The sequence below is a fragment of the Lepidothrix coronata genome, unplaced genomic scaffold, assembly GCF_001604755.1.
Source record: "Lepidothrix coronata isolate B3197 unplaced genomic scaffold, Lepidothrix_coronata-1.0 Scaffold54, whole genome shotgun sequence".
NCBI classification, from domain to species: Eukaryota; Metazoa; Chordata; class Aves; order Passeriformes; family Pipridae; genus Lepidothrix; species Lepidothrix coronata.
Genome location: NW_016690234.1, coordinates 582,047 through 608,761, shown reverse-complemented (window position 1 = coordinate 608,761; position 26,715 = coordinate 582,047). Strand labels below are relative to the sequence as shown.

The following is a 26,715-nucleotide window of genomic DNA, read 5'->3' as shown; positions in this document are numbered from 1 at the left end:
TGTGTTTTATTTATGGCCACTGCTCCTCGTCCTGTCACTGAGCACCGCTGAAACGAGTCTGGGACCATCCCTTTGTCCAACCTGAGCCGCCCCGGGCGCCGCTCGAGGCCGTGACCCTCCACGGGCCCCCCTCCCCTCCCCTGAGGGGGGGCCATTTTGTGTGAGGGGAGGGGGCCATTTTGTGGGCTCCACGTTCTCCTCGGGGCAGGAGGAAATCGGATCGTGTCCAGGCGTGTCCGCGCAGTGCGGGAGGTGACAAGCGATGTGCGGGGCCACATTAAACCCTTTCCCGGGGCCTGCGGGGGCTCATAACGCCGGGTCGGGGCAGCCGCAGCCGCAGCGCTCCCTCAGCGCTCCCTCAGCGCGGCCGCTCGGTGGCCGCCATGAGTCCTCCGGGCCGGCAGAGGGAGCTGTCTCCCTCCCCCGGAGCGCCCGGCGCGGGGCTGTGAGAGGCCATCCCGGGGCCATCCCGGGTTATCCCGGGCCCATCCCGGGGCTATCCCGGCCCCGCCGCCATGGGGAAGAAGGGGAAGCGCGACAAGAAGGGGAAGGGCGCCGAGAAGACGGCGGCGAAGATGGAGAAGAAGGTGTCCCGCCGGGCCAAGAAGGAGGAGGTGAGGGCGGGACGCCCGTGCCCCCCGGCGCTGGGGCCGCTGTGGGGGGACGGGGAGGTCGCGGGAACAGTCTGGAAGCAAAGGAGCGAATCCAAAGGGAACCTGAGCTGTCCGGGGAAGCTGTGGATCATAGAATATATGAGCTGGAAGGGGCCCATCGGGAACATCGAGTCCGACTCCCGGCCCTGCACAGGACACCCCAAGGCTCCCACCACGTGCCTTGTCCAAACGCTCCTTGAGCTTGAACTTCCAGGAATGCCCCGTCTCTGGAAGTGTCCAAGGCCAGGTTGGACAGGGTTGGAGCCTCCTGGCCCAGTGGAAGGTGTGCCTGCCCGTGGCAGGGGTTGGCACTGGGTGATCTCTAAGGTCCCTTCCATCCCAAACCATTCTGTGATTCTCTAATTCTAAGCGGCTGTAACTTGTTTAAATCCCTTGTATGTGACAGCTGGAGGAGAAGAAAATGCACTTTAGGGGTCCTTCTTCCTTTCCATCCACTCCAGCCTTTTCTCCTGGTATTAAAATCAAATTAAAATTTTTGTTTCACTCACTCCTAGAGTCGGGGCTTGTATTTAAACCTAAAAACACCAACTTTGCCCTGGTCAAAGTGGGTTCTTACCATCATAATGCAAAGTTTAAAGACATGGAAAGTGCCACTGTAGGTGTGTACTGGCTGCAGGGAGAGCTCATTCCATGCTGCAGAGGCAAAATTCCCAGATTTCAGAAATCTCTGCTTGGACCACACCTTCCAAAAGGTGAACTGAAGGGAGGTGATGAGCAGTGGGGTTGTAGGAGAGACCATGGATCAGAACCTCTTCCTTGCTGCAGTCCTGCTTCTGCCCTTGGACTCGGCGTATCTCCAGTTTGGGAGGCAGATTTTATTTTCAGTTAGATGAAGCTGAAAGGGAATAAAGATATGTGAGGTTTCTCTGGATATAAAAGAGTTTCCAGTCCATTTGGGCAATCTTTTTTTTTTTAAAAAAAGAAGGGAAATCATGAGTGTGAATGATGGTTTCCTGTGAGGTGCAGGTGCTTCTGTGCACGTCAAGCAACTCATGTCTGTCTTTTTATTTCCAGGAGGATCTTGAAGCTCTGATAGCAGAATTCCAGAGTTTAGATGCTAAAAAGACCCAAGTAATTGAGTCATCCTGCCCACCCCCCTCACCCAGGTAAGAGGTTGTGTGAGGCTTTGGCTGTCTCTTACAGAGCAGTTGATGGTGCTTGTAATGAAATTTATTTATGTAAAGTTATTTCCCAAGAATGGAAGGCATAACTGATATCTGGAGTTGTAAAATATCTGATATCTAGAGTTATAAAATGTCTGATATCTGGAGTTATAAAATACCTGGTTTATTGAATCTCTGGTTAAATAAGGGACCAAAAGCGCCTTTTTTGGCCTTAAAATTCACTTTTTAACTGTCTCATCAGCACAAAGGAGGTAAAGCAGGGTTATATGACAGGGCTATGAGGAAAAAGAAAAGTGAAGAGGAAGTTTTGGAAGGCATTTCAGGGGCAAAAAAATGAGATAAAAGACACTTTTATCAGCGGGGGTTCACAGACTTGGGGTGTGTAGGAGAGCAATGGCAGTGGCAACTGCAGAATAATGACACAGAAAACTTGAGAGGAGACAGCCCAGTTCTGCCCCCAGTTCTGTGCCCTCATAAAACTCATTTTTGTTCTTGACACACCAGCATTAAAATTCAGGAGCTCACGTCAGAGGGTGAGTTAAATGACAGTGTAACGTGTGCTCCTAAAATAGGAGAAGGTTTCAGACAGTGGCCAATTCATCTTGCTGCAAGTTTTTAAGAAGTTAATTTCTTTGGAGAAGTTTTTAGCCCTGGGGTGAACATCACAGCCAAGTAATTTGGCAGATAATGGAGAGACCTTTGTGACTGGGGGGCAGAGGTGCTGGTGGCAGCAGAGTTGAAGGCTCCAAGGTTCAGAGCTTTACAGGACTTCCTCATATGTTTTGTCCATCCCTGGTTTTTTTGCAGGCTGAACGGTTCCCTCTCTGCTCACCCCGAGAGAGATGAGTTGATCCTTTTTGGAGGTGAATATTTCAATGGCCAAAAAGTAATGTATACTTCCATTTTTTTCCTTCTTTATTCTACCCCCTCCCTACCTTTTACTGTAATTTGCACGAGTCTCATTTGAAGGGAAATTTGAGGCAGGAGTCATAAAATATGGATTTGTCCCTGAATGAGAGCAAAGTAGCCTTTTAATTCTGCCATGGCTCTGTCTCATGCCTGGGCTGTTGGCAGGAAGGAGACACGCTGGAACCCATTAAGGAGTCAGAGTGATTGTCTCAGCATCAATATTTCAGGGCTTCATAATTTCTCCAGACTTAATTGTAGCCATATCTGCCCCTCATTTGTGATAACTGTTGAAGAATCTCTTCCACTTCTCAAAACAAGATACTTCTGCACCTTTGCTGCTGGCAAGGCAGTGCCTGCCTTGGAGGTGGGAGCAGTTGCAAATATTTGCACATGGCCACTCTTGTTCTGGAATTTCTGCAAGTTGCAAGTGTTTATTGTGCTTCTGGATACAAACTGGTCTGGAAAACTCCAGCCTGATAGTGACATTTGGCTGCCTCAGGATCACCCAGTGGGATGTGCTAAACTAATTCTGCTTCCTTCACTGCCTGAAGCCGTTCCTGGCCCTGGAGTTCAACAACTTTAACCTGAATATCTTTGTTAATCTCCAACTTCTTAAGTCCTCGTATCTCAAGCTGTCACCAAGGGTTTGGGAAAGAACATTCCAGTCCAGTGTGTTACTCTGGAACAGTTGCTGATTCCCAGTCTGGTGGAGGAGGTGGTAGTCCTCCTTCCCTGCCCAATGTGCTTTGCAATTTTCACCCCAGACTCACAGATAACCCCATGCAGGGCTGAACTGAGGTGGTGTTTTCTCTCCCTCTCCCCCAGACGTACCTGTACAATGACCTGTACATTTACAACATCAGGAAGAACAGCTGGTCCAAACTGGAGATCCCCAACCCACCACCACGGCGATGTGCTCACCAGGTAAAGCTCTGCGTGCCAGAGCAGCAGTTGGAATTGTTCTAAAGCTGTGCTAAAGGTGATTGGGAATAGGGTTTTGATTTTTTTTCCTCCTGAGGGTTTCTTACATCCCTTCATTCTCCTTGTAACGGGCTGCCAGTGGTGTCACTTCATCTGCTCTGCTGAGGGGGCCTGTACAAGCTTGTCCAAGGTGCTTGTGCTCCTGATCACATTCAGTGTGGAGTGAAGGTTTGAGGTTCTGTCTGTTGATTTGGCAAGACTCAAACAGGACTCAGGGGAGAAATTCTTGTTTTGAAGATGAACTCTGGTGCATTACACAGGGACCAGCTCAGCCTCCATAATCCCAAGGGAAAACTGAATTTATAAGATAGAATTTGACCAAAATACCATGAATGAACGGCAGAGATGCTGTGAATTATTATTTCCTTAAAGCTCACAGGCCAACTTCCATGAGCGTTACAGACACTGCCACTCCTGCTGGCAGGTAGAATTTGGGCTCTTTTCCACCTCTAGATATTCAGGTCACTGAATTGTGATGGTTGTGAGGATGAGGATTTTAGGTTTGTTTACGTTATGTGAACACCTGCACATTAGAAACTGGACCAAAGACTTGTATTTTTTACAGGTCTTTGGCCCTCCCCAGATGATAGATTATCTTAGATTATCCAGCAAGTGCCTGGGTGACTGGTGCCTTCCAAAAGCTGCTGTACAGGATGTGAATGTCATTTTCCTCCCCATGGCCAAAGCTCTTTAGAGCTCCCTGGTAAGATCCAACCCCCCAATTAGGTTCATGTACCCTTGTTATGCTGCTCCCAAGTGCCAGTTTGCTCTGAGCTGTGTGTCCTTTCTTGAATTGAAAGATTCTGACTTGATTTTTGGGTTACTTTGTGTTAAGATAGAACTTGATTTCAGATGCAGAATTCCAGTAGCCAGCAGGTGGCTGTCGAGCAGCTGAATCCAAACGGAGCAGATCAGGATCTGCAGCTGGATTACAACAACAATAAAATGAGAAACCATCTGAGCAGTCCTGCTTCAGCAGTGTTTTCTGTCTCATAATTAATTATAGTTGCACAGGAGACAGTTCAGCCTCATTAGCTGACTGGTTTGTTGTCTTTCTTGTGGCTTTATTTTTAATGCACATTCTGCATTAGCTCAGAGGTGAACAGAAGTCTGGCTGGGGGTGTCGTGTAGCTGTTTTGTCATCTCTGGTCTCTGACACACAGTCCTCTAGGTTACACTGGCTTCATTATAGCTGTTCAACAGGAAGAATTTTAGGAAAAAATTCTTCCCTCTGAGGGTGGTGAGGCCCTGGCACAGGTTGCCCAGAGAAGCTGTGGCTGCCCCATCCCTGGAAGTGTCCAAGGGCAGATTGGATGCGGTTGAAGCAACCTGGTCTAGTGGAAGGTGTCCCTGCCCGTGGCAGAGAGGTTAGAATAAGATGAACTTTAAGTTCCCTCCCAACCCAAATCAGTCAGGGCTTTTATGAACAGAGCTGAGGTTAGAATAGTTATGGATGGGTGTTGTCACTTGTTCAAGGAAAAGGTTTGGTTGTGTGATGAATTCCAAGCCAGCTCTTGAAAAGGTCACGCACAAGTATGAGCAGGCTGTTGGATGTACCTTCCCCTTAAGCTTTAAGCACCTGATAGCCATGAAAATCAGGCATTTGTCCCTTTTGTTTAGGTAACTTCATGTTCCCACAAATCCTGCCTGAAAGCACACAGAGGATTTTCTCCTGTGTTTTATCATTGCATGTATAGGCTGGTTTATGTCAGGGCATGGCCGTGTGTGATGCTAAAAATCTTGTTTGCTGGGAGAGAGAGGGAATGAAGGCCTAGTGAGGAGAAAGATTATCCCAGTGTTGATCCCTGATGGGTACCCTGGAAGAAACACACAGGGAAGATGTTTATGGTGTAAATAAACACAGAGTTCCCACTCAAGGAAGAAATCTGCACAACCACCTAATTTCTTTTTTGGGATTCCTTCCTTCTTCCTTAGTCCTTAACAGATAATTTTAATGAAGTAGAGTCTTGCTCTCCTTCCTGCTTTTAACTGGCAGTTTGCATCCCAAAGGTGTTTTAGTGCTGCTCTGTGCAAAAAAAATACAACCCCCCCTCTCTTTGATACTCTCCTCTCTGTACTGCCCCAATCAAAGCAGTAACAGTCTCCTCTTGTCCAAATGCTGCACATTTCCTCCTCTGCTTTGAGTTTTTTTGGTTGGTTGTTTTTTTGTTTTGTATTTGAACAATTGTTAAACTAATCCCAAGATGCTTCCTAGGAAACTTTGAACTTGGAGAAGTGATGCCAGGAGGTGGGAAGAGCCCAGCTCCTTGGCCAGCTTTCCTTTCCCACAGGGAAGGTGTGCCAAACAACGAGTAACTTGGATTTTAAATTCTCCTTCCTTCAGCCCCAGTAAGCTGCTGTTGTCCAACAAGGCAGCTGATCGAAAACTGATGAAGTTCTCCTGGGTCTGGTTCCTGAAGCCTTGTCTGATCCAGCTTTTCCTTCTCCTGGCAGGCAGCCGTGGTGCCCACAGCTGGGGGGCAGCTGTGGATTTTTGGAGGGGAGTTTGCATCTCCCAACGGGGAGCAGTTCTATCACTACAAGGATCTCTGGGTCCTGCACTTGGCTACCAAGACCTGGGAGCAGATCAAGTAAGTGCTGGGCCCTCTTGTCTAGACTTTTGCCATGAAAGGTTGGACCAGATGATCCTTGAGGTCCCTTCCAGCCTGGTGTTCAGTCTTTGATATTGTCCTCCCAACCTTGGTGAGTGTAATGTCCAGCTTCAAAACAGTTCTTGTTGCTTCATCTTCCTGGGCTGTACAAAACCAGTGCAAGGATCTCCCAGTTTTAACATGCCTTGAGAAGACAGTTTGTGTCTCTCCAGAGAGCCAGCTTTGCTCCTGGTAACTGGCCTTTGCTGCCTCGAGATTCCTTGGAATAAACAAGCCATTAATTCAGACCTGTCAAAAATGAAGAGGTGCCAAAAGTAGTTTTTGACAGGAGTGAAGGTGTAAATACCTTCTGTGGAACTGGCCTGAATTCCCCTGCTAATGTTTCCTCAACCTTTGGCTTCTCACTTTTCCTGTCCATGTTTATACGTGCGTGAGAGGAGTTCTGGTGTACCATCCAGAGAACTGAGGCAGGACATATGGCTTTCATTCTGACTTGGGCATTGACTTCCTCCTGGACTTGGGGATTGTCTTGCCTGTGGGATCAGTCAGAGCACAGTTTTATCTGTGCAGCTGATACTTGAGATGCACTGGTGAAAGCAGCAGGTTTTGATCACTTGCTTATCTGCTGTTTGACCCGTTGAGCTCCTGCTTAGGAGCTCCATGTCCTTCCTTCACATGGGAAACCCTAAATCTGCCCAGGTTGTCACTTTTCACCCCATTTACGGAGTGTGCTGTTGTCTGTGTCTCCTCTTGCACAGTAATTGAGGATGGTTTAGGATGAGCTGTGCAGAGATGGATACCCTGGCTCTGCCTTGGCACTGCCCGAGGCCACACAGTGAGTCATTGTGCCTGTCTTACCTTTTTCCCTCTCCCTGCAAAATGGGAGCATTGATCCTGCCTGACAAGGGACAATTGGGAGTTTTAATTTTACTGTTGTTGATGTAGCACTGGAGGGACTCTGGTGTGGAAGGTGCAGGGGGGTATAGAGAGCAAACACCCCAGGGAGTCCAAAGCAGGCAGGTTTTGGAGAATGCTTCACAGCATAGGATCCCATGCTCTGCAGAAATCCAGGGATAGGCTTTTTTAGTAGCTCCGGGAGGCTGAGGGAAAACTATTTGATTCATCAGTGCCCCAGTGTGGTTCTAAAAGCACCTGGGATTTTCCCTGTTGCAGGAAGCCAGGTTTGCTCTGGTCTTGGAGAAGTGGGGGTAAGAGAAACCTTCCAAAATTATGGAAGGCTCTTGAAGAAGTGCAAGGATTAAAAAGACTTGTCACTGTGCAGGCTGAGCTGGCTGTTGTTGGAAGGCAGAATCTGATGTAATTGCTGTCACTGTCCCTCCCAGCTCCCCCAAAATAACTGCTGATCCCTGCTCAACCTCATCCAAACAAAGGGGATAACTCCAATGTGTTACATCCCTGCCAGTCTCATGTGACCAGGAGGAGGAAGTGATGCTCTCCATCCATGCTGGGAGAAAGGGTTGGCTTTTCAGCTGAACTCTTGATTGGAAAATCCTCACTGGAGAGCAGTGGTGACATCCAGCTGCAGGGAGAGTGAGGGCTGGAGATTTGACTGGGTTTTATGAGCCATTGGAGAATCCAGATGAGGCTTTGTTGGCTCCACCACTGATGGTAGAGGTTTTCCTCTCACGTAGAGCTGATTTAGGGTTTTCCACTCCCAAAACTAAGGCTGCAGGATCTGACCTACCTGGGAGGAGGAAAAGAGGTGGGTATGAGGCTCTGCTCATCCTGCACCTTATCCCACCTGGAAGAGCAACCTGAAGTGTAACTCACCCTGCCAGAGCACAGCCCTGGAGCTGAGGATGAAGTCTGCATGTCCTGGGAGCTGCAGGATGCCCTCAGGATGCCCAGGCCCCAGCTGGATTAAAACCAAGAGATTTTGTTGTGCTGGGCTGTTCCAGCTGGTGAGGAGAGAGCCAGGTGGGCAAAGTGAGCTCCCATTCCCACCTTGGAGCAAGTTGGAGGTACCACACTCTTTGAGCCACCCAGAGCTGCCCTTCATCCCAGGTGCTGTGACATGTCCCCTTGGCTGCCATGCCACAGTGGGAGGAGGCATTTGCAGACATTGGTGCCTCATTGTTTCCTAGTAGGTAAAAGATGGACATTTTCTAAGTGAGCATCATAAATTACATGGGTGGAAGTGCCCTGGGGAGATGATCTTCTCTCCATTTGAGCTTCCTGACGTGTTTGGGTGGACGTCTGTTTCTCAGCCTTGCTGGAATTTTGGGAACGCCCGTGCCCTGGTCCCAGGGTTGGAATCAAGCAAGGCACATCTCCCCATCCTCGGGCAGAGCTCCAGGAGCTGCATTAATGAGGCAGCTGGTGGAGGAGCCTGGGAAGGGATGGCTTTGTTTTAATCCTAACCTGGCTGAGCGTGAAAATCAACTCTCTGCTGCCTCTTTGCTTTTCCATATGGCATCTTGATTACAGTCTGCTTGGAAAGGGGAAGGGGAGAGGGCAGACGTGACTTTGAGTTGCACAAGAGATTTTTTTCCCTATTTCCTTTAAAACTATGATCATAACACCTGCTGCATTTCACTTCCTTCAACATGTTGCTTTTCTTTCTGTTGTTTTTCCAGAGAGGTTTCTCATGTGTGTCTGAAGTCAAGCACTTGCTTATTTTGGATTGCCGTTAACCTGGGATGAGTGGTGACAGTGAGGGTCAGCTTGGAGGATAGTGATATTGGGAGAGTGAACACATTTGGGAACATAAATGGAAGGGGCAGCTTGTATAGGTTTGTTGGATCATGGTGGGGAACCATCCCTGGTACAACAAGCCTTCACAGGAGGCCGTGCAATAATTCCATGTATCCAGTGTGGTAGCAGTGTTACCTGAATAAATGCCAGGCAATAGACATTTGAGGTACAGGCTTGTATTGAGTAAACTCAGTTGGTTTGGAAGACGTCATTTTAGTGCAAATAATGGAGTAACAATTAATTATTCATTAAGAAATGTCTGGACAAGAGAGACAAAGTTTCCGTTCCTGTTCTCTTGGGAAGGGTCACGTGTGCCCTGGTTCAGGTGGATTTGATGTGTTGGTTTGTTGGATTGAATAGCCAAGATGACCCTGCTGGGACCTAAACTTGCAGTTCTAGGAAATCTAGTTATTCCAGCCCCACAGTTTGGATTTCAGAGAGTTATGTTCTCCTTCCTGGCCTACAGTTCATGCCACAGACCATCTTGGTGCCAGGAGAGGCTTGACTGTAAAACCCTTCTGAAGAGAAAACCTTGAATAACTGTGAATAACATCCCTGTGCTGTGTCTGCTGGCAAAGTGGAGCTCCATTTTCTCCTAGCACAGAGCAGAGTGGTGTCAGGCTGCTTGACAGAGTTAAAAGTTGCTATATATAGCAAGATGGAGCTGTATTTCCTTGCATTTTGCATGCACGGAGATGATCCAAACACAACAAATCCCAGCCCGTTAGAAGCCGTGCCAGCAGCTGACTTTGACTTAGTGGAGCCACCTTATCTTGTGTGTGATGCAGGAGGTTTCCTCAGTCCATGAACTGTTTGTTACTCTGCCTTAGAGCAGCAATATTTTAACCTAATTGCCTCATTCCTTCCTAGAGAGAACATCCTCACTCAGCTCTGCGTGGCCCAGAGAAGAGGAGACAGGGAGCATCACTGGGCTTGGGAACTGGCACATCCCTCCTCTGGAATTCTTTGTCTTGATTCTGAGCCCGTGCAGCTCCCTTCCCTTTAATTCTGGAATGTTAATGATCCTTCCTGTAGCAGTTTGGTGAGATGTGGTGCTATAAATATCCCGGGGTAGCGTTTCACTGGCGTATGTTTAACGGTGTTTGCAGAGAGAACTGGAGCAGTCACTGCAGAGCAGGAGGACTTTCAGCACAGGTTTGTGGCTGATTGATGCCTCTTCCTGCTCTCCTGCTCTCACCAGAAAGATCAGGCCCTGCCACATCAGGTAGAAGAGGGTATTTTGGTGTAAGGCAAGTAGATCGTCAACCCAGAAACCTTGTGAGCTTGTTCTTTGGTAGATCAGGATGTGCAACTGTTGGTTGACTTCCCGGGGGATTTGAATTGAGGATTTTGTGCCTTGTGGCACTTCTTGCGTTCCCTTCTGCCCTTCCCACCTGAGTGTGCAAACACAGTGTACACAGCGACCCCAACCCGTGTGCATTCACAGGTGTGAACCCTGAACACAAATCCTGAGCTGCAGCTTCCTCGAGAACTGGAGGGTAAAAGTGCTTTGTCCTGGAGTGGCCTTTTGATGGGATGTTCTCTGGAGCATCCCTTTTATTAGTATTGAACATTTCCAAGATTTCACCTGAGCATCCTCTGGATGAAGGAACAAATGGAAAGGTAACTCGTGCGGTTCTGTAGCCACTGGGACATGGAATTCTGGAATCCGGAGGCTGAATTCAGATTTTGGTAGGTTACGATAAATCCCAGAGTAACTCCACAAGCAAAAGCAAATTCCTTATGGAGCAGGTCTGATCAGACTCATGCTCTACATGTGTAGAGCCAGTCCTTATCCAGACTTTTAATCTATTTTTAAAAAAATCTGGAGAATTTACAGCTCCCTCCCACACGTCTGCTTCCCAGTGTCAACCCCATGAAGTAGAGCATTAATCATAAAGCCTGGGAAACCATTTCCAGAATGCTTATTTTGGACCATGAGCAACGATACAGGTAAAAGGGGACAGTTTGCAATTGGGAAACAAGTCTTGGAGTTTGCAGGAAGGTCCTGGAGTTGCAATGAGGTCCTGTCTGACTGTGCCATTTGTCTGTGACTTAGAGTTAATTGTACTTTTGTGGCAACTTGTTTATTAAAACACACACATCAATGAGCAAACCTTTCATTGTTCAGAATTGATTTTTAACTTGGAGGAAACCTGTCTGAGAAATATGCCACAAGATACTCTTATGAGAACAAGATTTTATAGTTCGTGTTGGTTTTTAATTCCTTCTCTCCTTAAAAAAAACAGAAAGATTGTTTAAAAGGTGCCATCCTTCGGAATAATAATGTAGGAGCTTTGTTACAGAAAGAGAAAATAATGATTTCAGATCTTGATGAAGTTAATTCTGGAGGTGCTGTTCTGCAGGGGGATACTTAAAAACTCAGTAAATGCCTGGAAAACCCAACTCTCTGTTAGAATAAAGACTCCAAGCAATCAATATTAATTCAGTCTTCCCCAAATGCTGCTGTTCTGCTTGGAGTTTCTCATTACGACTGGTGTGAGGTTGTCATTTTTGGTGGTGAATAAGGGCCCTCATTTTCTCTCTCCCCAGAAATCCATCACCACAATTCCCAGCTCCCTGCTGCCACTTCAAGTGTGGCAGGAGGGTTGTGGCTTTAGGTTTTGCAGCTTTTTTAACTTCTTTATTTAGGCCCTGATTGTGCAATCACTTAATACACGTTAATGCTGCCTGTTTGGGGAGTCTTGCTGGGTTCAGTGGTGCCAACTGTGTGCACTTGGGAGACTCCTTAGGGAGTGAAAATGGGATGGATTAATCCATGGGGGCAGAGAGCAGACACAGCAAAACCCTGTTTTCCCTGCAGTTTGGCCTATAGTTGCCTTTGTTTTGCAAGTTCCTGAAGTAGTTTTTGCTCTCTCTGGGAAGATGCTCAGGCTGTGGGTGAATATGAAGGAAGGTGCATCCTTGTTCCCCTCAGGAATGGCGTGTCCAGCTGCCCAGCTTCCCAGGAGCCTTTGGGTGTGACAGATGGGGGGGTGTTGCTTGTTTCTGGAAATGGAAGCACCACATTTAACTGAAAGGTCAGGACGGCTTGAAGAGCAGAACAGTGATGTGTGGCTGCTTTTTAGTGTGTGGGATCATAGAATGAATCATACAGTCATGGAATGGTTTGGGTTGGAAGGGACCTTAAAGCTCATCCGGTTCCATCCCCTGCCAGGGGCAGGGACACCTTCCACTATCCCAGGTTGCTCCAAGCCCCATCCAACCTGGCCTTGGACACTTCCAGGGATGGGGCAGCCACAGCTTCTCTGGGTGACCTGTGCCAGGGCCTCACCACCCTCACGGAAGAATTCCTTCCCAATATCTCATCTAACCTTACTCTCCTTCAGTAGGATAAGATAATAATGATGACTTGTTTTGCTGCAGTGCCTTTGGTTTTGAGGAAATCTGAGTGATTTATAAAGTCTTTTCACTAGTTTGGTGTTACATCCTAAGTGCAGGTGGATGAGTGAAGATGTTATGGGTATGTGATTGCCTGAGATGCTGAAGGAAAGTGGATGTCAGAGCCAGTCTCTGGCTCTTGGTGCTTGGAGAAAACATCTCTTGTTTGGAGTGTCTTTCTTGCAATTGTGCAAGTTGACTGCTATTCATTAAACTCTCCTGAAAAATTAGCTCCTGACTCATAGCAGAAGAGACTTCAAGACTTCAGATACTGTTAGGGACTAGCTGGCTTATCTAGGAATAAAATTGCCTATGTTGCAAATCCCAAGAGTTCCTGGAAGAGCACACACACTGTTCTGGAGAACAACAGACAGATACTAAGGCAGTGAAGTTCCCTGTGGTTTCCCATTGCAGGAGAAGCTGAACTCAGCCAGCTCAGCTGCTTGTTACTTCAATAAAAATGGACTGATTCACTAACAGGAAAGGGAATTTTGCTGATAAGTGGAATTTCTTTGTGTTTCAGGGCATCAGGAGGCCCCTCTGGGCGAAGTGGACATAGAATGGTTGCATGCAAAAGGCAGCTCATCATCTTTGGGGGTTTCCATGAGAGCGCCAGGTGGGTCACTGGGATGGCTGGGGTTTGAATTCTTTGTGAAACAGGCAACAGAATTTCACCAGCAACAGAAATCTGGGTGTTAAAGGAAGGATTATTCTCAGCAGGACTGTTACTGACTGGACTTCATGTTAGAAAGACAAGTGTTGTTGATTTGGATTCTTCATGAGAAATCGTTGTACCACTGCTGATCACTGCGGTAGCTCCCCGTCCTTGTACCTAAAGCTCAATACAGCCCTTTTAGCCTCTAAATCTTGTCAGAGCCTTGTCTTCTAGAAATGTCTTCTCCAATAGGCTCGCCCATGTTACGTGAGATCACAGCTCTGTTGTCATGGGGACTGTTAGGAGGCCTGTCCTAAGTGGTGACCATTACAAAAAGCTGTGCTGTGCCCTTTGCTCTCCCCAGGGATTACATCTATTACAACGATGTGTATGCCTTCAACCTGGACTCCTTCACCTGGAGCAAGCTGGCTCCAGCAGGGATTGGGCCTGCTCCAAGATCCGGGTGTCAAATGACTGCCAGTCCTGAGGGCAATGTAATCATCTACGGAGGCTACTCCAAACAGGTAGGGGAGACTTTGGGGTAAGTCAGTGTTCATCCACAGCCTGAGAACCAAAAGAGCCACCTTGTCTTCTCATTGTGCCTTCATACAGCTCTGTGCTGATTGAGGGGCTAATCTTGGTCAAAAATTAATTTTGTATTTTCCCTGCTGTTCTAATCCAACATGAGGAGTTGATATAACAGAGGTGAGAATAAGCAACAGTGGTGGTTGCTGCCAACTTAAAACATTCTCAGGTAGTACTCATTTGTGTTCCAGCACTGGCAGGTTAAAAGCAGCAGTTGCCAGGAAACTTGTGCTTTCTTCCATCAGTGAAAGGTGAGGGAGCAGCACTAGTTTGCAAACTCAGTAAGCCAGAGAAGACTTTTCATGAGCACCAGGCTCCCTCTGCTCTGCTCGTCGCCCTGTTAATCACAGTAATTTACACCCTTCAGCCACATACCCTCACTGACCAAGGATCCCTGTCCCCATGCTGGGCAGCAGGAAGTAAATATTTCATTGAGCAAAAGGCCCCTGCAAAAGCTTTTCATGTTGCAAGTGCAGACAGAAGCCCCGGATCCTGCTGCTCCCGTCTCCGTGGAATGGCAGCGCTTCCAGCAGTGCGTTGCTGGGGGAGGAGGACGCCTTGTTCTTCTGGTGGGAATAAATGAACAAAGGAGGGAAGCAGGGAAAGGGGAGAGAAGGGACTCAGTCTGTCTGTATATTTAGAAGCATTTGTGCCTCCTCAGGGCCTGTGCTTTGGGCTCTGTCTCATCAGATGTGCATTTGATTAAACGGCAGTAACAACACAGAGGCATTTTCTACCTGAAAGGGCTTTGTCCTGTTCCATTCTCTGTCCTGTTCCCTCACTCTCGATGGTGGGAAGGAAGTGTGAGCCTGCATGCTCTGCTGGATGTGGATCTCCTGGCTACTGACAGCTGGATTTCAAGTGCTCACTGAGCCCTATGGAAATACAAAAGTTGAGGTGTGTTTGCAGTTGCTCTGTTTCACTTCACGAAGGTGGGCTCTGTCCCACTGCTCTGGGTTGGTTTGGGCTCATACAAATGAAGTAGAAGGGATGGGGGGATGCAAAGCTGCCCTCAGCCTTTTGCAGAGCACTGGGCAAGGATAAGAGCTGAGGGAAGTTCCTCTGCAGACTGGAGAACAGCTTTTAGATTAAAACAGCCACTCGTGTTAGGAATCTGCTTCCTTAGTCATTTAGAGAGGTCAATGTGCTTCTCTCTGATGGGCCATTCGTGACAGACTCTGCTTTTGTAGCACAAACTGGCCAAAGCACTGGACAGAATTTTCTCTACAGCTTTCTGGAGCTGCAAAGGCAAAAAACCTTTAGCATGCTCTTGAAAATTAAATTCAGCAGGATATAGCCCCTCTAGGAGAGACACGATTTCATTAATGTGTGGCTGTTTAATTCTTATTGTATCTTTGCTTATATTGTGGAGCTGAGTGTCTGGGTTTGCTTTAAAGTGGAGAAAGTGTGTTTGGCTTGTGTGCCTGCCTGGGGAACTCTTGGGAGAAATCTGAGGTAGACATGGACGAAACAATATTTAATTGGTGTTGGGCAGGTACCGGAGAAGACCCGTTCCTTGTCTCCACCTACAGAGGCAGATACTCCATTCAGGAGTGCTGTGAGGACATTTTGAGGCACATGAAGACATTTTTGCATGTGCAGTCAGGCAAGTGTCCAAGCAAAGCACCATTCACCAAGTCATACATGAATTCTAATAAGAGGCAGGACTAAGTTGCTCATGTGCTGTAAACCAGGGGCAGATTTATGTGGAGGCCTCCTGAGGCCAGAGCTGTTCCAGACTTTTATGTGGTGGGGATTGATTTGAAGGGGAGAGGAGGGAAAATCCTGATTTTAATGTGGACATAATGTGGGTGTCCCATTGCTGGAGGACGGTTGTGATGTGACAGGGCTGTGTCCTGTGACAGGCAAGGAGCTGGGAAGGCACAAACAGAGATTTGGTCCCTGCTTTGATTTTCTGGACTTGGAGAACTGAATGTGGAGAGTCTGTTTTCAGTAATGTCTGTCAGTCCAGGCCATGTTGCTGAATTTCCTTCTTGTGACCTGAATAAGAAAGTCTCTTTCATGGCTGGGAAAACAGAGGCAGAAAAGATGAAGTGACTGGTTTAAGGCAATCCAGGACCAGGACCTTGGTCCCCAGATATGTCTTTGCTGTGCCTGCCACTGGATTTTGCTGACCAAGTGGTGACAAACCAGGGTGAAAAAGGAGCTTCACAACCCTGAGTGTGACTAACTTGAGATGTTGGTGCCTCATATTTTAAAATGCAGGATTCTTAGCACAATAGTTCATCTGTTTCATCTTCAGCCTAGAGATGATAAGACAATTTCTGTGATCTCCTACAGAAGGGGATGCTGTGGGTGTTGTCGGCCCTGCCTAAAACAGACCTCAGGATCCCACAAGCAGCTCAGCCTTGCTCTCCTGCTGATCTGAAAGATGTCCTCTCCCATTTGTCGTGCTGGGGCTGGGGTTTGCTGCAGCAAGCTGCATTTTTGGCTGTGTGAAGCACCGAGCCCTCTCCATTGCTAGGCAACGTGAGCACAGTGAGCCTGACTGGCACTGAAGGGCTGGAGCTGATGCTGCTCCACCTTGCAGGTGCAGCCTCCAAGCCATGGGTGTGCAAGGCTTTGGGATGCCAAAGATGATCAGCTTGTGGGGATTTTTTGTTGTTGTTTTGGGGTGTTTTGGTTTTTTTTCATGGCAGTCATTGCAAAGCTGAAGTGGGTTCTGCTGGTAGATTGCTTGTGGCAGGGCTGAAGTGTTTGCCTGAATTGCAAGGTCTGGTGGGACTGGCTCCCTCTGTAGCTCTGCCTGCTAAAGATTTCTGCTAATTGGATGTATTTTACCACTGTTGATCTCATATCAGACATATTTAGCATGTTATACATGGAGAATCCTGATTCCACTTCTCGAGCTCTCTGTGTCTCGGTTTCCTTGCTGGTTTTTTAGCTGGATTTTTTTAGCTAATACCTGTAAATCTCTTGTAACTTCCAACTGCACCTGTATGTGCAAGCAGTAGGCTGTGGATATCCAAGCCAGTTTTGTGCTGAAAAGCAAACATCTGAAACTTCAAAGCAGGAAGGACAGTGGGGGAACAGGAGCCTCTTGTGACTGACAGGATTTGCTCGGGGCAGGGGGGTGTCCTGGGTGTTGTGAGGGGGTTGATCTCTCCAGCAGCTGGTGAAGTGTCTGCTTAGAGCCAGTGTGAGCTGAGGAAAACAGGCATCTCTTTGACAACAAATAACTGACTCCCACTCTACCTCATTGGGGTTTTCTGAGCCCAGGGAGCTTTGTCATGTTGCATACGCAGCGTGTTTACTACAGGGAGCTCTGTGGTGTTCAGGAGAAAAATAATGCAGTTATTCCACACAGCTTGTATGATAGTGAAGCAACTGCTCTCCCAGTGTTTATTCCCCTTCCTTTCGTGCAGACAGTGCTCATCCCACTGTGCTCCTCACACTTGACCTGTGTGTGCCCTGCACGTGGGAATGTGGGCTCTGTCCAGCATTTCAGGACAAACTGCAGCTGGCCTGGGATTGGGGAGGACAGAACTCCCATTCCTGTTATCCTTGGCAGACACTCTGCCAGGGGTGAAGCCTCTACCCATCCCTGACATCTCTTAGCTCAGGTGAGCCTTGTAAGGGTGTTTAAGGTGAGGGACAGACTAAAAAGCTACTGTATTTGAGCTGTCCACAGCCTGCAGTGACTTCTGCTGCTCCTGACCCGTGTGACAGACACAGAATTGTGAGTTGGCCAGAGCGTGGCACTTGCTCAGCACAGTGACTCACAGCCCTCTGAACTCAAAGTGCCACAATACCTGCTCTGCCAGGCTGTGAAGGGTATATTCCATAAATCAGCACCTTTTCTAGAGGGTATTTCTGTCCCTTCCTACCCTGGCAGCTCTCTCAAGGGTCTGTTCACACTCCCAGCCCTTCCAACCATGTCTCCAACTCCAGAGCTCTTCCAGCCATGCCTGAGAACCACTCACCTGTGCAAAAAATGCTTTGTTTTCCACAGGCAGTGGCTGTGGGAGTTTTCCATCACTGAATAAGTTTAACCCCTTATTCAGAAAATAGGCCTGTCCCTGGTGCTTGTTCCTTACAGGTTTCCTGTCCCTGTGGGCCTGATGTCCTGTTGCTCAAGGACAGCAGGTGGAACAGTGGAGTTGTTGACTTTGTGGAAGTGGTTGCACAGAATGGGATCTCTCCAGAGTGGATATTCTGTCCTGAAGAGTGTGTGTCTATCACTTCACTCATTAGGTGTGTGTGGAGAACAACAGAACATGTAGCCCAGCCCCAAACTGAGAGATTTCCCAAGTCAGCCCTTCAGGCAGACCCTGCTCTTTAAATGAACTGCAGCTTCCTTCTTGCTGCTCTGTGAGCAGATTTCTCCTGTTCCTCCATCACTTCACCATCAGCCTTCCCTGAGGCTCCTCAGCATCATCCACATCACAGTGTCGTCGTGCAGTGCCTCAAACACACTTTCCTCTCTTTTCCTGAAGAATTTAATACCATTCCCAAGAATTGGATACCAGGCTGTGCAGCAGCACCACAGCAGACCCTGCAGTAACAAAACCTGTCAGGTGCAAAGGCACAAGTGTGGAGCAAGAACACCCAGTGCTGTGCTGTTGCATTCTCAGGTGCACCCTGCTGCTCATCTTCCTGAGGACTGGACCCTGGGATCCACTGCTGGATCCTGGAAGCAGCAATACAGCAATGCTGTCGCCCCAGGAGGAAGGGAATTACAAGGAAGTAGGAGCTGTGCATGAAGGATGGGTGGATAATGGCATTATTGAAAGAGCTCCTGCAGTGGTGTGGCAGAGCTGCCTTCAGTGCTGCATGTGGCTCTGAGCACTGGGACACAGAGCTTACAGAGAGGAGGGAGGAAAATCCCATTTAAAGGGATGCACTTATTTGCCTCAGCTGAGGTTTGATCCTGCCTTCAGTAGGACTGGGAGTGGGGTTTCTCTTTGTGCTTAGGAGAAGAAAACCTGTTGCTCAGGGCTCTGTGGGACCCCAGAGGCCAAAGGTGTGAGCTGCAGGTGCCAAATTCCTGCCCCTAAACTACATCCTTTAGTCTTCATATGACCACAAGTCCCAGGTCTGTGCTGCAGCCTGGAGAGCCCTTCCTGGCTGTCACAGGAAGTTCCTGGTTTGAACCCAGTGGTTGTGATACTCCAGAGCCACACCGTGGCCTCCTGAGTGGCTTCTCCTTGCCCAGTCCCAGTGTTTGCATTTTCAATTGGACCTCCTATGATTTTTCCCTGAGCATCCCTGTGTTTGCCTTCCCTGCAGAGAATTAAGAAGGATGTTGACAAGGGCACCCTGCACACGGATATGTTCCTGCTGAAGGCTGAAGGAGTGGGCAAGGAGGAAGGTGAGCGCTGTGGGCTGTGCTGGAAGTGATGCTGCAGGACTGGCAATGCAAATCCTCTCCCTTCCTTTGAATAACACACCAAAAAACCCCAGGCCCTGAACAAAATTTCCCTCTCAGTGGAAAGCTCTGCCCTGGTGTTTGCTCTGGGGGTAAACACAGCAGATGAGTTGATTTAGATGTTTTTCCTTCCCAGGAGTAGCTCAGTGCATTTGTTCTCTGACTGTAGCTTAAAATGAAGGGAAGGGTGAAGGGAACAGCAGTTTCAGGAGCATGTAGGAGGAATTACTTTCTCCTTGTGTGCTGGAGAGGGAAGATGGACCATCACACATGCAGAATTGTGAAAGGAAATGGGAAGTAGGTGCCTGTTGCTGCAGCAGTGGTTCTATCCCCTTATCACAGTCTACTTTACAGCCTGGAAGGATGAGGCCGTGTCTGCTTTGCTGAGCAAAGCTTCCAGGGGAGCCAGAGGCTGAAAGGAGTTGTAGTTCTCCGCTCCAGGTGACTTTGTTTCAGAGCTGTGTAATGTTTTACTCCAACGCAGTGAAACACTGGGAATTGGAGCAGGGTGAGAACCTGGCAGAGCTCTGGAGGAAGGCTGGGATATTCTTTTTGTCAGACAATCACTTCTAGCTCACAGCATCCTCTCTGTGGACACCTCTTGAGATCGAGTGAAGGGTCTCCAGACTCCTTGCATAAGTGAGAAGCTCTGGCCTGCACCGGCAGCCTCAGGAAAAACTACAAGGAAAGATATTTTAGGAATTTTTTTTGGTTTGTATGTGGGAGGGAATTAAAACAACATTTCAAAATTCCTGCTTCTGGGACATTTTGATCACTCCTTTTCTGTTTCACAACAGAAAATCTTTGGAATTTCAGAATTTTCCTGGGGTGGGTTGTCCCTGGCTGGACTCCAGGTACCTTCCAAAGCTTCTCTATCCCTCCCCTCCTCAACTGGGCAAGAGGGAGAGAACCAACAAAAGGCTCACAGGTTGGGATGAGGGCAGGGAGAGATCACTCACACTCTTCCCATGGGTCCCTTCCATGGGGTACAATCCTTCAGGAACAAACTGCTTCAGAGTGGGTCATTGGTTGCTTTCTCTTGGAATGTACCCAGAAATAGGAATTCCATCGTTTTCCTTACTATAGAGAATATTTTGTCCTTGACTGAGAGAATGGGACAATTTTCTTCGAGCTAAATGTCTAAAATGTTAAAATTGTGATTGATTTCTTCAATCCTGAGTGTCTGGAAGTGGGATTTGGGGAGGAGGATTGGTCACAAATCCACTGTCCACAATCCACTGTCTGGATTCCAGGCCCTCTTTGCATTATGTCCTATTTATAGTTGTATCTTCTTGCAATTGGGGTTCCTTTGGAAGCACAGGGCTTGGGCAGTGCATGTGCTTCTCCCTGCCTGCATTTTAGGGATTTTCTTTAAAGTCAGAGTAGAAAGGATTAGAGCAAAAGCAGAGGGATAGAGCACAAGCCTTCTCCTGCTGCTGAGCCCTTTTTTAAAGTGTGGTTGGGGCTCCTTAGGATGAACTGTGCTTATTTTTGGGGTTCAGGCAGTGGTGCAAGTTGGGTAGATAAGGTGGACAGAACTGATGGAAGGTGACTGGGCTCCATGGGAATAATGCAGGGAATTTTCCTGGGTGCTTGAGGGCTGCATATAATCAGGCCTTGTCTGAACTCCAAAGGTGTAGCCACCTTCCAGGAGGCTCCGTGCCCCAGAATGCTCTGAAGATAGTTCTGAGAATGTCCAAAACAGGGCATTGAATTATTTTCTAGAATACTGAAGGGCTTTGGAATACACAAATCAGTCAAGGATCCTCCTTTGCTGATGCTCATGTTTGCTTTTCTCCATTTCCAGAGAAGTGGACATGGAGTCGGCTCAGCCCCTCCGGGGTGAAACCCCCTCCCAGGTCCGGATTCTCTGTGGCTGTTGGTCCCGGTAACCGCTCCCTCCTTTTTGGGGGAGTGCAGGATGAGGAGGAGGAGGAGAGCCTTGAGGGGGACTTCTTCAATGATATCTATTTCTATGACATGGGGAAAAACCGCTGGTTCCCTGCACAGCTCAAGGTCTGTATATTCACATCTGTTTGGTTCATTGTCTTTCTCAGCTGAAATGTCCTTTGGGCCTCTTAGAGCTTGCATGGAAACACACTGTGTTGTGGACTGCTTTGGGTTGGAAGGGACCCTAAAGCTCCACAGTTCCACCCCCTACCGTGGGCAGGGACACCTTCCACTGTCCCAGGTTGCTCCAAGCCCCGTCCAACCTGGCCTTGAACACTTCCAGGGGTGGAGCAATGAGCTTTCTCTTTAGAGGAAGCCTTTCTGGTAACTCCAGGTGTAAGAGTGCCTCAGGGGGCAATTCCCTTCCTTCAGGATTCAGGCTGCTTCTGCCTCGTTGTTGTGTAATGCAAAATGAAACCAAGCAGCTTGAAAACATTTATGGTGTTTTACTGGAGGATGTTTCCAGGTCAGACATGTAAGTCTGAGATAGTCCAGTAAAAGCTACTGTGTAAAGATCTTGTTGGGATCAAAAACCCTCCCTCTTCTCTCTGGTGTTGAGCTACCAGAAGAGATGAAATATTAACCTTGGCTCATAAGGACTTCAGAACTGGGGCCCTCAGCCCAACTCAGCTCTTTGATTATGTTTGAACCACTCTCAGGGGGCAAGTGAGGTGCAAAGACCTGCTTGAACTTCTTCTTCCCCCTGCCTGTTTCTGGCTTTGTTCTCAAAATGGAGAAGTCAATCACATAATAACAGGCAAACATCCACTCAGATGTTTGCTGCTGCCTTCCAAAACTGCCTGTTTTCCAGCCCTTTCATGCAGTACTCCCAAGACCTGGAGTGCTGCCTGATAATGCACTGTAATTTAGCACCCAGCAATTGTGATTTCAGGAAATCGTGGGTTACTCTCTCTTGCTCCTGTCACAGAGTAGTGGCCTCTGTTTGTGTTTGTGGCACCTGAGAGCAGAAGAGCTGTTAGGAAGCAATTCCATACCGTGGATTCTCCAGGATTTCCACTGCTCCTTGTTTTAGGCTGTTAGAAGTTCATGCTGAAGTTGCACCTATCGTTTGAGACTCAGAATTGTAATGAAAAATGACAGTTCTCCCTCCCAGCAGCATCTGTGCTACTTGTATTAAAGTGCTGTTAGGTGCACACAGTTCACACACAGTCTTCTTTCATTCCTGTTCACAGGGACCAAAATCAGAGAAGAGGAAGCGGAGACGAGGCAGACAAGCCGAATCAGAGGCTGCTGGAGATGAGGAGGTGGAGCAGAGACCTCCCCAGGGCCCCCTGGAGATCATCAAAGAGGTGGTGGCAGAAGATGGGACTGTCATGACCATCAAGCAGGTGATCTCTGGACCTGCAGAAGAGAAGGAAAGGTCTGAATCTGAGGAGGAGGAGGAGGAGGAAACTGGAGCCCTGGGCCAGCAAGTGGAGCCGTGCCCCCGTTCCAGTGCCATGGTGGCAGTGAAACACGGGGTCCTCTACGTGTACGGGGGGATGTTCGAGGTGGGCGACCGCCAGTTCACCCTCAGTGACCTGCACAGCATCGACCTGCACAAGATGGAGGAGTGGAAGGTGCTGGTGGAGATGGATCCAAGTAAGCTTGTGGTGGGATCTGTCCCTTTGCCTTGAGTGTAGCAACACCACACCAGGGAAAAAAACAACTATGGAGCTTCCTCAAGGGGAGGGATGAGCCTTTGAGTGGTGGTTTTTCCTAGGCAGGAAAAAGCTTGGGAGTGTGTGATAATGCAGTGTCTTACCAGAAACCTGTCTGGTCCAGAGCTTTGCTATCACTGGTCTGTCTGCTTTGGAAACCAAGACCTGTAAACAGTATCTTTGTTCACTGGTGGCATGTGCTGTCCTGGGAAGTCCTGATGTGCCAGGCTTGTCCACTTGGCAGAGGACAGGGATGCTTTTGCCTGTCCTCACCTCGGGGCAGTGAGAGTGTTGGGTCCTTCAAAGCACATGGGCATTACCTGGGGCTATCTCTTCATACCTTAATTATCTCTGGGGTTATTTCTTTGTATTAATTATCTCTAAGGTAATCTCTTTGTACCTTAATTATCTCTTTGTACCTCTCTTCTGTTTCCCTTCTCATCCAAGAAGCCCAAGAGTGGCTGGAGGAGTCAGAGTCGGATGAAGAGGATGATGATGTGGAAGGTGCAGAGGGAGGAGAAGAGGAAGAGGAGAGCTCTGAAGAGGAGAGTGAAGATGATGAAGGTAATGATCAAATTAATGCCTTCTCTATACTAATGTAAAGTAAAATACCTGGTTCTGCTGCCAGCCTGGAAAGTCTCGCTGGCATCCAGGTGAGTTTTCCAGCAAAAGCAAAGCTTTCATAGTATATCGCTCTTGGGATAGAAGGGAAGTTTTATTGGTTACTGGTAGATTTTGAGGGTGTTACATTTGGACACGTGAGCTGAAGAGTGTTCTTGGCCTGGCTGTGACCTCTCTTTGTGTCTCACTCCCATTGCACCAGGAGAGGAGCAGCACCCAGCCGTGGAGCCTGGTGAGAACCCTGAGGAATACCTGTCCAGGACAGAGCAGTACTGGATCAAAGTGGCCCGCAGCCACATGGGCCCCGAGGCCAAGGAGAAGAAGGTGGTCAAGGTGGCTCATGCCATGGCAAAGACATTCCATGAGGATTCAGTCTAGACGGTGCTGAGGCTGTTCCAGGAGTGAACAACATGTTGGGAGCAGTGATCAGCCCTGCTAAACCCAGCCTGATGTCCAGAAGGCATCCTGGCACTCCAGCTTTTCCCTCCTCTGAGGGCCTCTGGGCTGAGCAGCCTCCTTGCTCAGTGCTCTGGATATGCTGTTATTCCCGGGAAGGCTGTGGGAGGGTCTTGAGGAACAGGATTGCTGTCCAAGCACCTGTTCTGCTGAGGCTGGGCTATACAGTACTGACTTCTTTGTTTTGAGTCTGTCAGGACAAACTGCACATCACAATGGTTCGCTGGTCCCAAATTTCCCACCCTGACTGGGGCCAGAAAGTGTCTCCAAGGGTTTGTACAATAAACTTACTTGGCTACGTCATCTTGGTTTTCTCAGTTCATCCAGTCCCGCCTTTTCTACTTGTTTTTCTCCTGGTGTGGAAGAGGGGTCGCTGTTCCTGCTGTGAGATACACAGGTGCTGGTTGTAAGGTGCACCAGTAGCCCTGAGGTGTGTCTGCCCTGCCTGGAGAAACCTGGGAATCCTTTCCTACCTCCTCTTTATGGGGGCCACTGTAACCCCTGATGCATGAACAGAATCCTCTTCCTTTTTCCTGTCCTCTGCCCCAGGTTTTGCCTTTCCTTGGGGAATCTCCCCAAGTTCAGTTTCTCACATGTTGGCCCAGTTGTCCTACAGGGGAACTCTTTATGACCAGTGAAATGTCCTACCTGGAGACCTGGTGGAGTACTGAGGACAGGAGGGAATGGGCTGACACTCCAGGAACTGCTTTTCCCCACTCAGCCCCTCTCTCTCCTCAAGGCATCGCTCCCTTCCCAGCAGAGCAGTGCTTTGTCCATAGGGACAACAGATGGGAGCCAAGTGTGTGCTGCATCAAACAAAGGATGACTTGAGGTGCCACCAGGACTGGCTGTCCTTGTGCAGGGAAATCCAGGTGCCAGGGGTATTGCACTGGCAGGGACATCACCAGGGAGCCAAATCCCAGGAGAGCAGGGCTGGGATCTGCCAGGATAATTAGAACGGAAGGAGGATTAAACAGAGCAGGCTGCCAGGGGGATGGAATTGTCAAGGGAAAAACATGTTTGATAGGGAGGGACCTTCCCCACAAACTAACAGGTGAGAGATGAAAACAAACCCTTTCTTGATAACCTGGGAAAGGTGAAAACAAAGCAAACCGTTTATTGATAACCTGGGAGAGAACCTGTGCTCAGTCAGTCACCCTGGGGTCACTGGGTGAGTTCACCTTGGTCTTGTGGGCATTTGATCCTTCGTGTGTGGTGAGTCCATGTCTTTTGTGTGCAGAGTTTTGGGGAATCTGCCACTGAGCTGCATGTGCAGATTTTGTTTGAATTATTTTTTTTTACTAATTTACTTTTGTTTGAAAAATAGTAGCTTTAAAATCACAACAACTGTGCACAAGATCCCAGTCCAGAGGTCCAACCAGACAGGGGAGAACACACTTCTTGCCAGATTTACTTCACCATTTCTTCCCTTTGCAAATCCAGGGATACACACTGACAGGATTTTTTCCCTGGAGCTGAAGCTGGATTGCAGCAGTGCCAAGGATGAAGGTTAGCTTTGTACAGGGAAAGATTCTCCCTCACCCTTCTCTGGTAGAGGGGAACTAGAGGCATCTGCTGGCAAATTCCTTGTTTGCCTTGATCTCATCCTTCCTCCTGCAGTCTGGGTTCATTCTTGGTCTGGTCTGTATTGGCAAAACTTCCACTCTCTTGCTCCAGCAATACCACCGGCTGGGTGGATCCAACCAGCACTAAACATCCCAGAGCAGCCATGGCTGCCCCATCCCTGGAAGTGTCCAAGGCCAGGCTGGACGGGGCTTGGAGCAACCTGGGATAATGGAAGGTGTCCCTGCCCATGGCAGGGGGTGGGACTGGGTGGTCTTTAAGGTCCCTTCCAACCCAAACCACCCTGTGGTTCTATGACCCTACAGCTGATGCAGTTCATGTAGGGGGTGGGCAAGGAGTTGATGTGTTTCCCTAAACCAGGAAACCCTGCCACAGTGTCCGGATTGTGCAGGGCCCCTGTTCTGTGCAAACACCTCACCCACAGGCCCCAAAGCTGCAGCAGAGGCAGGAGATCCCATCCTGCCTCTGCTCAGTTCTACCTTAGCACAAACCCTTGTAGCCAACCTCACCCTCCGACAGCTTCCAAAAATTCCTGCTTTCCCACCCTCCCTTAACGTGGCAAAGCCTGTCAGGATGTGTAATTAGTCCTTAGGTTTCAATTAGGACCTTTACCATCCATCCGACATCGTTTCTCCTGTTGCCCCCCCCCTTCTGTTGCAGTCTGGATGGTTTTTTCCCAGCAGCACTTCCCAACTCCACACGAGGTAAATAGATGCTGCCACAGCTCAGTATCTCTGGAAGATCAGGCCCTGGAGAGTCCCAGAATCTGGGTCTCGGGTACAGCAACCCAGACGCCAGATGGGCTGGTGAGAAGCTGACGTGGCAAGAGCAGGCAGAGGGGTTTGTCTTCATTCCCTTCCTTCCTTTTTGTCTTCCCCAGGGATGCACTGACAGACCAGCCCATCCCTCACACAGGTGGGGTCTGGCCCAGGTCCCGAGTCTCCCTGGGGAGGGACAGGTGCCCTTTTCCCAGTGGATCTGCTGTGACAGCAGGTGGGATGGTTCCCTGAGCCCCAGCCCCTCCTCGTGCTTCGGGTTCTGCTGTAGGAACATAAAAATTCCATTGCAGCCTAAAAAATGATCTAGACCTCAAGTGTCCACGTGCATCTGCCAGCATGGACATAAAACAGCAGGTCTGGACAATTTCCATGGATTTATGTGCCCTGTTGATAGACATTTTAATGTGCCTCAGGTAGATCTGCAGGAACTAGGGCTCATAAGACAAGGAAATACACTGAATTACCTCTCTCTCTGGGCTACTTCTCAAGAATATTTCTGGCCTTGGGCAAATGTGAAAAGCCCAGGACTAAGAAAAATTGCTCAGCTCCCCAGGATTAAGAAAGGCATCATTATTTTTTAATCACGTGGTTTGGGAGCCAATTAATATTAGTCCTTGA

At 48.6% G+C, this 26,715-nt stretch overlaps 1 protein-coding gene across 1 annotated transcript; it reads left to right on the top strand.

Moving 5' to 3' along the window:
* The first annotated feature begins 407 nt into the window (after positions 1 to 407).
* On the top strand, positions 408 to 24,035 carry KLHDC4 (kelch domain containing 4). The gene is made up of 12 exons (XM_017816324.1): positions 408 to 614; positions 1,689 to 1,780; positions 2,606 to 2,684; positions 3,533 to 3,631; positions 6,143 to 6,279; positions 12,941 to 13,033; positions 13,437 to 13,596; positions 18,908 to 18,989; positions 20,854 to 21,062; positions 22,190 to 22,598; positions 23,105 to 23,221; positions 23,481 to 24,035. Exons 1-12 carry the CDS (start codon positions 516 to 518, stop codon positions 23,654 to 23,656), a joined length of 1,752 nt encoding a protein of 583 aa, XP_017671813.1. The 5' UTR covers positions 408 to 515; the 3' UTR covers positions 23,657 to 24,035.
* The last annotated feature ends 2,680 nt before the right edge of the window (positions 24,036 to 26,715 follow it).

Bases quoted from the DNA above. Each gene is read 5' to 3' on its own strand.
- KLHDC4 (XM_017816324.1), top strand. From the start codon at position 516: ATGGGGAAGAAGGGGAAGCGCGACAAGAAGGGGAAGGGCGCCGAGAAG. The intron at 18,990-20,853 runs GTGAGCGCTGTG...CTCCATTTCCAG, and splicing joins AGGAGTGGGCAAGGAGGAAG to AGAAGTGGACATGGAGTCGG. The intron at 22,599-23,104 runs GTAAGCTTGTGG...TTCTCATCCAAG, and splicing joins GCTGGTGGAGATGGATCCAA to AAGCCCAAGAGTGGCTGGAG.